General features: G+C 40.3%; 1 protein-coding gene and 1 long non-coding RNA gene across 6 annotated transcripts in view; one reads left to right on the top strand and one right to left on the bottom strand.

Moving 5' to 3' along the window:
- Nucleotides 1-56: 56 nt before the first annotated feature.
- Nucleotides 57-8480, bottom strand: LOC121394239. Its single transcript, XR_005961576.1, has 4 exons — nucleotides 6754-8480; nucleotides 6119-6172; nucleotides 796-837; nucleotides 57-442 (listed from the first exon to the last, which is right to left on the bottom strand). It is a non-coding gene; the product is annotated as an uncharacterized LOC121394239 (long non-coding RNA).
- An 81-nt stretch (nucleotides 8481-8561) lies between these two features.
- Nucleotides 8562-12758, top strand: part of cdc14b.L (cell division cycle 14B L homeolog) — a 59777-nt gene continuing 55580 nt past the window's right edge. For all 5 annotated transcript variants that reach the window (XM_041564615.1, XM_041564608.1, XM_041564591.1 and 2 more), the window contains exon 1: nucleotides 8562-8870. In XM_041564615.1, the coding sequence (XP_041420549.1) occupies nucleotides 8717-8870 (154 nt within the window). In that variant the 5' untranslated portion in view covers nucleotides 8562-8716. The remainder of the gene's footprint in view (nucleotides 8871-12758) is intronic.

Genomic DNA, 12758 nt, shown 5'->3' with positions numbered 1-12758 from the left:
TATATATATATATATATATATATATATATATATATATAAATATGTTTAATTGTGCAAATTAAGTGGGTATGGGAAAATCATGGCCAAAAGTATAAAAGGTGTTTAAGGAGTGGGCAAGGGGCTGTAGTCCAGGACTGTCAAGAAAAATCTTGACTACTTCACACAACAATTAAACCGGTATCAAAAACCTCCTTAACTGGTAAAACAGTCCACTAAGAAATAAATAGCCAGGATCCCTCCTCCTCAATTATGACGGAATATAAATGTTTTATTTTAAAACTAATTGGTTTATAAAACAAATACCCACAAAATGGCTTTATCAAAAGAGCCAACTTTTATTAATATGGAAAAAAGGCCTGGATAATTGTTATTTGAACTTCATAAATATGACTGTCCCTTTTCAACCTGTTCATATCACGCTGCAAAAAGCGGACTCTGTTACCTGGAACAAAATAGAGATACAGGAATTGTGCATTTTTACAACTTCTGAGTATAGATTCAAAAACCCATGTGAGTTACTGCAGAATTGTGTTATGTAAACATTTGTGAGTAATTTAAAAAAGTTAAGTTCGCTACTTGTTTACCCTACCCATAGTAACCAAACCGCAATATAATTTACTGTTTAAATTTCATATTTCACCTTCCTGTATTTCCCATGGGCAGATCACCCACTCTAGCAACTAGCTGCATCATGGAGGGAGGGGGAGAAAATGGTGATTTGTATCTAAAAACTGCACTTTGAAAACTGTGCCTGGTAAGTAAATGCACTTTATTATCTATAATAACTGTTCTTACCTGGACCAACAATAAGTGAACCACCTTGCTGAGCTGGATCACCTTGAAAGTAAAATATAGTGCTGGTTATTGCCCTCCAAATGCTTCCACTGAAGATGTTTGACTTAGAATTTATACAACTACTCAGGTTCATCACTGCACAGTGGCAAATACTGTATAATCAAGTAAAAATAAAATTTACTTGATTCATTAATTGTGCCTTTTTAAAATTTTAAATGTTAATTTGTTTATATTGCTATACAAAGAAAAGTTATGTTTATGTTTCTAGAAACCCTGAACTTTATTCAGGTGAAAATATATCTGATTTAAATGCAGTGCTTATGCATTTTTGTGCATTAATGTTTATACATTGACTTTACAGTAGAACATTATTATTATTACAGTATTACTGCCTGACTGTCTGGATATGCATGCCACCTTGGGGGGCAGTTTATGCATACCAGTTTACCAAGCAAGCCCATTGTTTTTATTGTAAGTTTAAATGTAACAGGCTGAAGATTAGGAATATCATAACATCTCGCTGTACAATGGCAGTTATTTTTTTTTTTGTTTTTTGTTCCAGCACCGAGATTCGTTTTCCATTAATCCTTTGATGGTAATGTGCCATTATGTAATTTTGTGTTGGCCAATATGGTGCAAATTGAACTGAGCTGTGATTATAAAGCAGCAATAAACCAGTGCGAACTATTTACTGATCTGCAATAAAAGTCCAGCAGTAATAACCTACCAATGTCATCTGCAGGTAATTATCAATTCATAATATTATTATAGCATTTTGGATGCAAGATGCCCTATATAATTAACTTATAATAAAATTAGTATAATGGGATTCAATAAATTATTATATAGAAATGTTACTGGTCCTTCTATTCTATTAAATTGATACCTTTATTACTGCAGATATGGGTACACCCCTTTACGTTTTAAGGTACAGTATCCAGCAATTCTTGCAAGAGACATTTCCCATACAACTAAAAGTAAATAAAAAGGCAAATATAATTTCAAATGAAAAATATCTCCCATCATATAAAACTGTGATTAAAACATTGCCCTAAATAGCACTGGGTTAACTTTTCATAATGATGGAAACTCTTATGTTATTATTAGGACTGTGTTAAATCCCATTTAAGACGTATGGTACTTAATGATTTTAAAGGGGTTGTTCAACTTTGAATTAACTTTTGGTATGAGGTAGAGAGTGATATTCAATTTGCAATTGATTTTATTTTTTTATTATTTTGGCTTTTGAGTTATTTAGCTATTTATTCAGTAGGTCATCAGCAATTTGGTTGCTAGGGTCCAAATTACCCTAGCAGCCATACATTGATCTGAATAAGAGACTGGAGTATAAATAGGAGAGGGCCTGTTTAGAAAGATGAGTAATACAAAGTAGCAATAACAATTAATGTGTAGCATTTGTTTTTAGGTTACATAGTTATATATTTACATAGTTAAATCGGGTTGAAAAAAGAAAAAAAAAGTCCATCAAGTTCAACCCCTCCAAATGAAATCCCAGCATCCATACGCACACCCCTCAAATTCTATCTACCCATACCTATACTAACTATAGAGCTTAGTATCACAATAGCCTTTGATATTATGTCGGTCCAAAAAATCATCCAAGCCATTCTTAAAGGAGAAGGAAACCCCCAGGGCGCTAAACCCCTCCCCCCCTCCCCTGTGCTGCCCCCCCTCCCTCCTCCCCCCTGGCCTACCTGTCCCCCTGGGCAAATGCCCCTAACTTTTTACTCACCCCTCTGCGCAGGTCCTGTCCACGGAGTACGCAGTCGCCATCTTCTCCCACGCGCGTCTTCTTCCTGCTCTGATCGGCGTTTTCTGGCGCATGCGCAGTAGGAACAGGTACCGGTACGGCTCTACTGCGCATGCGCCGAATATCACGAAGTTTTCCGATTTCACTTCGTGACATTCGGCGCATGCGCAGTAGAGCCGTACCGGTACCTGTTCCTACTGCGCATGCGCCAGAAAACGCCGATCAGAGCAGGAAGAAGACGCGCGTGGGAGAAGATGGCGACTGCGTACTCCGTGGAAAGGACCTGCGCAGAGGGGTGAGTAAAAAGTTAGGGGCATTTGCCCAGGGGGACAGGTAGGCCAGGGGGGAGGAGGGAGGGGGGGCAGCACAGGGGAGGGGGGGGAGGGGTTTAGCGCCCTGGGGGTTTCCTTCTCCTTTAAAGGCATTAACTGAATCAGCCATCACAACATCACCTGGCAGCGCATTCCACAACCTCACTGTCCTGACTGTGAAGGTTACCTGTGCCTTTGCACAGTCCTTGTCTAGATGAATTGTGAACGGAAGCAATGGATCTCTGGTGCAGCTAAAAGTTACTTCAAGGGTTCCCCTTGCATTTTGCACTTAGTAAATTGCAGGCTGATGCAGGCACAGACTGGCAAACTGTGGATTCTGGCAAATGCCAGAGGGTTTGGTGAGTGGGGGAAGGAGTTGGTTAGCGTGGATGGGTAGTGGAGATAAGCAAAGTCAAAATGTCATTAAAGGGGTGTGAATATTTGAGTTAACATTTAGTATGATGTAGAGAGAGATATTCTGAGACAATTTGTAATTGGTTTTTATTATTTGTGGTTTTGAGTTATATAGATTTTTGTTCTCCAGTTTGCAATTTTGGCAATCTAGATGCCATAGCAACCGTGCACTGATTTGATTTTGATAAGAGACTGGAATATGAATAGGAGAGGGCCTGAATTAAAAGAGGAGTTATAGTGCCTCTCCCGTTAGAAAATATTAGCTGGACGAATGTTAATAACTTACCTACTGAAGCATTAACCCACCCTCTGATAAAAGCGACTCTGAAGGTGTGGCATAAAAATAAAGAGATTTACGGACTTACTAGACCCCCATATATCCTCTCAACTTTGCTAAAAAACCCAGATTTCGCACCAGGGATGGAGAAGGGTACCTTTGATAGATGGGGCATTTGGAAGGGGAGGGATACGAGGATGGTTGATTTTATAAAAAACAATAAGATAATTCCACTAGCAACTATACAACAACGTTGGACCCCCCACCCTAGAGATATCTGGAATTACAACCAATTACATGGATATTTAGGGTCTATTAGATCTTGTGATTGGCATAGATCTCCAACTCCATGGAAAATCTTCTGGCTACGTCTACAAATTACCCAAAACTATTATCTAGACTTTATAAGATGTTGTTAAACGGCTTACCTAGGGACAAACCCGCTTTCTGTCTAGCATGGGAAAGAGAGTTGGGGGTTACCCTAACTGAACAGATATGGAGCAAAATTTTTAAATCAGCACACAAGGCCTCTAGAGCCTCCAGATCCGCAGAGGCCATATACAAATTGACTACAAGGTGGCACTACACACCATCGAGACTAAGTAAGATGTACCCTTCTTCCTCAAATACATGCTGGAGATGTAACACAGCAGAGGGCACCCATCTACATGTATGGTTGACCTGCTCTAAACTAAACACTTTCTGGAAAGATATTCTCTTAGCAATACATAGAATCACAGGGCGGAAAATACTGATAGAACACCACACTCTAATATTATTAAACGTACCCGATAATACTTCCGTACCTGTTTTGGACTCACTTACCTCTCATTTACTCCAAGCGGCAAAAGCCTTGATACCGGGAAAATGGAAGGATCCCCATCCCCCCACGCTGAGAGAGTGGGTAGCTAGGGTGGAGGAGATAAGAAAATTGGAAGAACTTACTTTTATCTTGCATTCTGACAGCCCCAAATATTGGAAAATTTGGTCCCCTTGGTTAGCCTACACAAGGAAGATAGGCACAGGGTAATATTTGGTGACATATCCGGATTACTTTAGCAGATTGTACTATCTTTTGGCTCCATAGCGAACTAATCGGAGCAAGAACTTGTTGTTTGTGTTTGCCTCAGTCAAATATATGATTGTATTATTATTGCTTGCATGACGATGTACCCCCCCCTCTTCCCTTCTGTATCCCCCCCCATACTAAAAACTATAAATAAAGATTACAAAAAAAAAAAAAAAAAGAGGAGTTATAGAAAGAGGAGTAATAAAAAGTAACAATAACAATAAATGTGTAGCCCTGCAGAGCATTTGTCAATCGATGGGGGTCAGTGACCCCCATTTTAAAAGCTGCAAAGAGTCAGAAGAAGAAGAAGAAGGCAAACAATTTTTTTAAGAAAAAATAAATATTGAGGACCAATTGAAAAGTTGCTTAGAATTGGCCCTTCTATAACATACTAAAAGTTCACTTAAAGGGATACTGTCATGGGAAAAAAAAAAATTCAAAAATAAACCAGTTAATAGTGCTGCTCCAGCAGAATTCTGCACTGAAATCCATTTCTCAAAAGAGCAAACAGATTTTTTTATATTCAATTTTGAAATCTGACATGGGGCTAGACATTTTGTCAATTTCCCAGCTGCCCCTGGTCATGTGACTTGTGCCTGCACTTTAGGAGAGAAATGCTTTCTGGCAGGCTGCTGTTTTTCCTTCTTAATGTAACTGAATGTGTCTCAGTGGGACATGAATGTTGTTCTTAGATCTACCAGGCAGCTGTTATCTTGTGTTAGGGAGCTGTTATCTGGTTACTTTCCCATTGTTCTTTTGTTTGGCTGCTGGGGGGGGAAAAGGGAGGGGGATGATATCACTCCAATTTGCAGTACAGCAGTAAAGAGTGATTGAAGTTTATCAGAGCACAAGTCACATGACTTGGGGCAGCTGGGAAATTGACAAAATGTCTAGCCCAGTGATCCCCAACCAGTAGCTCGTGAGCAACATGTTGCTCTCCAACCCCTTGGATGTTGCTCCCAGTGGCCTCAAAGCAGGAGCTTATTTTTGAATTTCAGGCTTGGAGGCAAGTTTTAATTGTATAAAAACCAGGTGTACTGCCAAATAGAGCCTCAATGTAGGTTGACAATCCACATAGGGGCTACCAAATGGCCAATCACAGCCCTTATTTGGCACCCCAAGAACATTTTTCATGCTAGTGTTGCTCCCCAACTCCTTTTACTTCTGAATGTTGCTCACGGGTTCAAAAGGTTGGGGATCCCTGGTCTAGCCCCATGTCAGATTTCAAAATTGAATATAAAAAAATCTGTTTGCTCTTTTGAGAAATGGATTTCAGTGCATAATTCTGCTGGAGCAGCACTATTAACTGATTCATTTTGAAAAAAAATGTTTTTCCCATGACAGTATTCCTTTAATGGTGAACCACCCCTTTAAGGGCAATGGAACATAAGGTTTTACGGCAATGTTCTGTTGGCATTTTTTAGCAAAATTGGCTGAAAAGCACATGTGTACTTGCAAATAATTCCCAAACAAGGCATTACCTCAATATGTATGTACGATGACTGTCCAATAGCAATTAAACTCACATTTGCATCCTGCAAAAAAAGGGGATCTCATTAAAAAAAAACAAATAATAATGAATCTCAACCATTCAGCTAATGTTTTAAAAAGATGGTGTATATACAGGTATGGGACCTGTTATCCAGAATGCTTGGGACCTGGGGTTTTCTGGATAATGGATCTTTCTGTAATTTGAATCTTCATACCTTAAGGCTACTAGAAAATCATGTAAACCTTAAATAACCCCAATAGGCTGGTTTTGCTTCCAATAAGGATTAATTATATCTTAGTCTGGATCAAGTACAAGATACTGCCTTATTATTACAGAAAAAACGGAAATCATTTTTAAATATTTGGATTATTTAGCATGGAGTCTATGGGAGACGGCCTTTCCGTAATTTGGAGCTTTCTGGATAGCGCCGCGGGTTTCCGAATAAAGAACCCCATACTTGTACTGTACATTATATGGTAAAATAATATACACTTGCCAGAAGAGAACACAGTTGCATATAATAAAACAGGGGTTTAAAGAAATTCTTAAACAAAATCAGGTAAAACAAAAAAACAATAAGTTCCAATAAACTGTCACAGCATATCAATGCAAGTGAGAACCTACCTCCAGGGCACTTGAGGGAATTTTGGCAAGATCTTCCACATATTCCTTACAGGTATAACAGAGGAAATTCTGCAAGAGACAAAGCTACTCAGTCTCCTAGCAACAGCAACCGAGTAAGCGGCAGTCATGAATCCCAACTGTCACTGTGTCACTGGGCAGCACTGCACTTTCTGACATTGTCTGTCAAACCCACTCATTTGATGCAGGAAGGAAAAGAATCGCACATACTCGCAACTCTAATTTTCAAGCAACTGAACTTTTACATAAGAACTATCAATAATTATGTATTATTGTGACAGACAGAAGGAACCTGGAGAAGAGATTTACAGTTGTGTAAAGTCCGTCACCATTCATACAGTAATTAAGAGGAGTTTCCTGCTTTTTTGCTCCCAGGTTTTTCTAAATCTGGCGCTCGGTGACACTGTGGGAAAAATTTGTGGATACAGTCGATGTGGCCCTCTCAGTTCTCTCTGTATCTCCCCAGCAGGTATATATAGACTTATATATAACCATTTCTTACACAGTCGAACACCATGATAGTTTTGCGCTCCCAGTACAGATTGCCAAAGCGGTGGCTCCTCCAGTACCTGCCCCTCAGCAGGCAGTGGGCAGCCGATTCCCGGTTTGGGTGGAAGAGGGCAGCAGTGTACACTTCACCTCTTTGTTCCCAGTCATTCTTACTGATTTGCTGGGTGCCTGGGGTGTTAGTAGGTGCTGCTGCTGCCAAAGCCTGCCATCTATCCCACGCCTCTGCTATGCGACTACCTAACTTACTCAGGCCTCCTTAAAGGACCGGTAACATCAAAAAATGTATTTGTTTTAAAGTAATACAAATATAAGGCAGTGCTGCTTATATAAATGCTTATATAAATAAGCTGATGTGTAGCCATGGGGGCAGCCATTCAAAGGAGAAAAGGGCTCAGGTTACATAGCAGATCGCAGATAAGCTCTGTAGAACATAGTGGTATTATCTGTTTTCCACTATTTTACCTGTGCCATATAGCCTTTTTTCAATTTCCGCCATTGCTATACAGCAGCTTGTTTATATGAACGATAGTAGTGTTTCTGAAGCAAACAGATCAGTTTTACCAGTAGAGGGCAACACTACATGAAATTTCCATTACTTTAAAACACTTTTTGGCGTTACTGTTCCTTTCTAATAACTCTCCTCAGGAGGATGCAGCGTGGGAGTGGCTATCAGCAAATCACCTCCGAGTCCTAACTCCTCTACTTTTTAGTCACGGATACCCCGCAGGGCCAACTTGAGCCGCAATTGGGCATTTTACCCACACACTGTATAGAACTTCTTATGGACAAAGTAGAGCAAATGATAGGAGGCAGAATCTGAATGAAGACACTATGTAAAGTATAGAGCTGTCGTACACTAGTGGAAATAGGCTGCTGTGGAATGTATCATAGGGATCCCTCGCCTCCCTGCAGTCTGTATCATACCCACAGTGCTATGACCTACACAACAAAGTGAACACGCTGCCCGTTACGTCACCGGGTGCCAGCCAACCACGGGAGAAGATGTCACCCTGGCCCGGACTCGCTTTCCCTGTGATTCTGCCACCATTCAGTATACATGACATTCTGCGGGAGGCAGAAAGGGGAGGGCTACATAGTCGGCATGGTGACCCGAAAGCTGTGGCAGCACGGCGGAGGGTTTCCATGTAGAGCAAGCTCAGCAGCGGCCTGGCCAGCAGCAGCAGGGGGAGGAGGGGGATCAGCTGGGAAGAAGAAGCAGCTCTGTCATCACAAACAACAGCTGCACCGTACATGGCACTAGTTGCAGAGCTCGGCTGCTCTATCCGGCGCCAGGGAAGGTACCGACTGCGGAGGAATCTAGCGGCGACACGGCACTACTGCTGGGCAAACAGAAGTGGCACAATAAAGTACGTGCTCATACACTCTATTTGCCTGTCACTCCCCTACCAACTATGAGTAGGACTCCCGGGCAGACATGAAGCGCAGAACAGACAGCTGCAAGCGAGCACAGCGCAAGAACGACGTGGTTTGTCACAAGAGACCCAGGAATCTGGCTGATGAAGAGGAGGAGGAGGTGGGAGAGGAGGATGACTTTGAGGAAGAAGCCGACAGTTACATGCCCATTACTGGTAAGCCCCCCCCCATATAGATGCTATCATTATGCACCCAGGAGGCCTCAACCACACGTAAAGAGTTAACTGCTGCTGCTGCTTTATCAACTCTTCCCAGTCCTGTTATAATCTTACACGTGTGACATCATCACAACTGCCCAGTGACGTCATTATTAAGATAGCGTTTATGTATTACAGGCATCAATAGAAACATAACGAATCCACCTGTCCCCTACACTTGCCATTAACCCTGCAACAGAAATACCCACCTTCTTGAATATCATTTTTACCTGCCATCCCTATAATGTACTGATTAGTGGCATTCTTATTTAAATTGCTGTTTTGCCAGTGGTGTGGCCCTACAACAAATGTTTTGGGACCTGCCCAAGGGCTTCATAGACTTCTTTGCATGACATTTTATAGTCCTTTTCTGTTCACTTTTGTCTCAAGCAATAGGCCAACAGCAGCATACATCATTTTAGAGGACAAAATAATGCAAAGGCTTAATTAATATTTACCGTGGCACCAGCACATTATTAGCCCTAGCATGCACTGTTTGTTTGGTGTATGCAAATAGTTTTGGAGTGCATAGAGCACCTAGATTTGAATGTTTACCCATTAATTTTATTTCATGTTTCTTATAGGACTTCTGTAATTCTTTGAGCATGACCTGAACAGGTTTTTATTAACAGCATGTTGACTTAATTAAAGGTTTTTGAACAGCTCACTGTGTTAATTGGTGTGCATTCTTACAGCTAAATGTTGTCCATCCATTTTGCAAGTATCAGTAAATATCCTGATTTGTAACTATTAGGCCTAGTGCACACAAGGGAATTTTATTTTTGACAGGTGAAAAAAGGCGTATTTATTTTAGCCAACAGAAATAAATGATGGGCATTTGTGAAGGAAGAGCGCTTTCATATGAAATTGGATGCAAGAGATTGTAGCAGCACTTAGAGCTCAAATCCATAGACATGTATTGAAGTCAAGCAGTTGTACCAGCTAAGCTCTTGGATAATTCGATGCAGAAGAGGGATGAGGCCTTAGCAGTAAAAATTATCCTTACAACACATCTTTGCTGTACAATATATATTGTATGCAGTGACCCCCTCCTCAAAGGGACATGTGCAAACACACTGTAGTACTGCAGTAAGCATTATACTAGGCCTGTGTGTGCAGAACAGTTTTCACCTATCAATACATGATACAGGTACAGGTATACTTGTTAAGTTGGTGTTTAATGAGACATCTATTATTGTACTGTATAAATGTACTTTTGTGTGCACTTTGTTTTTTTAAGTGTTTTTGCTTCATATGTCACGTGAGAAGAGGTGTGGAGTTTTTTCCTGGCTAGCATATTGATGGTATTTATATAGGCCGCATGTATTTTAAAGGAGTTTTTCAACTTTCAGGCACTTTTTTTCAGTTGCTTTTCATCTTTTATTATTTACCATTTTTCCAAAGCTGACATTGAAATGCCCTGTCTCTGGTGTTTCAGTCTGGCAATTCAATAATCCAGGTGCAGATTCTGAACTATTATAATTTGCTACATGTAGTTGATACATTTTTCAGCAGCATCTCTGGAGTATTAGCAACTATTGTATCAATTATAACAGCTGCTTTTAATGAAACTCAGGGCCTAAGATACAAAAATAATTATCAACTAACTGGCATGGATTTGTGGAAAGGCCACCTAGGCCCAGGCCTAATGCGGCAGGATTTTAGGGGGCAGCATGCTGCCCAACCCCACCCACATTGGTTCAAAGAAGTTGAAACAAGTATTTAATTTTGCTGAATAATCTATGTGGATTATAACAATACATTTTGAATACTTAAGCACAATTAGATGTGTACATTGTTTCTCTTGCTGTAACCACATTAGGTGCACTAATCACATTATTGGATCACTAGTGACTAAATCTTTCATTATTTGGGTGTATCGATTTGGCTATAATACACTATTGGTTTTCCTCTGTGCAGCTTGGGAGTTTTGAAACCATACTAAACTTTACCTAAATCTAATTAGCCTTCATGATGATACCTCACTGTGACTGCTCCTAGCTTAGCCTTTTATTTAATTTAAATAAGGCACAAGTGTGTATACAGCTCTTTTGTTTTGCATTGATTTAGATAGTTTTTACCATGGTCCAGCAATTTAAAGAGATCACATGTGTAAGGCTTTGGACACACAGGCTGTTTTCAGCAGCTGTTTTCAGCCTGCGTATTTGGGCTGATCTCAGCCTGTGTGTGACCGCACACAGGCTAATCGGATTCAAATCAACGGAGCAGGGGCATTGCTTCTCTCATCCTGCATAATTACTCAGGCTGAAAACAGCCACTGATCAGTCCCTGAAAACAGCCTGTGTGTCCAAAGCCTAAAGTAAGGGCTCTTATACATGGACATTCTTGTCTGCGTTCCCCCTGCGGTGGATCTTCCAAGCGCACAGGAGACTGTATTTTCTATTAGTTTGTACTCACTGGAATGCAATTCAAGCTCCAAATGTATATGGAACACACAAGCAATATACAGTTAGTTCTTTTTATAGTTAGCGTTATGGTATATTTGTTTCCTGTTTCCTGACACCTTGAAATTCAAAAAAAAAAATTCCAGATAAATGAAAACCTCATAATTGGTCTTTGTACCATAACAAAAATATATATATTTTATGTCAGCATGTAAACGAAAAAATTCTTTCAGAGGAGGGAAAGCTACTTCAGTGCGTTTCATTCTGAAGGGGAGCCTGATAAAGAAAACAGCTATATTTTTATGATGGCTACTGATTAGTGATGGGCGAATTCGCGAAACAGCGAAAAATTCGCGAAATCGCGCCGGCGTCTCGTTTTTTACACTGGTGTCCGTTTTTTCGAAAAAAAAAAATTTTGACGCCGGCGAATCGCGCAAATTCGCCGCAAATTCGCGCCTGGCGAATAAATTCGCCCATCACTACTACTGATAAATACAATTGGTAGCAGTGAATCACTAAATCATTTTGTAACTGGGAGTCCATACACCTGATTTCCGTATATCTATAGAAATAGCCAGAGGGACAAGCCCTGGTTCCAAGGGCACTCAACACACAAAATTAATTGTATCAAAAGATATATATCCCAAGGCTTGTTTTCAGTAAAAAATATTATTTATTAGTATTCAAAATTTAAAAAGTTTACGTTTAAAAGTTTAAGGTGGGCCCCACATGGCCCACCTTATGCGTTTCGTACCCTCCGGCACTTAGTCATAGGTGTCTCTATCAACAGCATGTTCAACACAAAATTTAAACCCTAGTAATCCCTCCCATTTTCGTTTTCAGAACGTTGTGAAAGATATGATACAAATGCCCCATAGAGGCTAAACTGTGACTAGATGTAGAGCAAGTGGGGTTAATCCCCCTTTGTTTTTGATTGGTTTTTGAGGGCAATCCCCCCTTTTGATATTTGACATGCTGCTGATAGAGACACCTAAGTGCCGGAGGGTACGATCAACAAGAGTCAAGACCTTGAACAAAAGAATTACAGAGTTTTTATAAATTTGTAAAAATGGAGTTACCTGTGGAACGGCATAGAAAATCCATCCAAGTCAGGGGGGCTCCTGGGGGAATCTGCATATACTGAATTTTCTTCTTTCTCATTATGGTTGTGTTTACACTGCAATCAAAAGCCACGGAAAGTTAATAGTGCTTCTCAGGAAGCACCAAAAAATGAGCTGTCCTTTGTTGTTTGGAGTTTTTATGCCCATCAGAAATACACGTGTTTGCCATTTGGCCCATACAATCAAGTCCAATGGGAATTCATTATTAGCATAATTATACTTTTGAGGAGAATTTTAAAAACACAGTGTAAACACGCCATGTGCGGCGTTATTCATAAGGATTGTATACTCTTTTAGGATCCCTTAACTGGACTGAAGTA

The sequence above is a fragment of the Xenopus laevis genome, chromosome 1L (genome assembly GCF_017654675.1).
Source record: "Xenopus laevis strain J_2021 chromosome 1L, Xenopus_laevis_v10.1, whole genome shotgun sequence".
NCBI classification, from domain to species: Eukaryota; Metazoa; Chordata; class Amphibia; order Anura; family Pipidae; genus Xenopus; species Xenopus laevis.
This window is presented reverse-complemented; position numbering and strand designations above follow the sequence as displayed.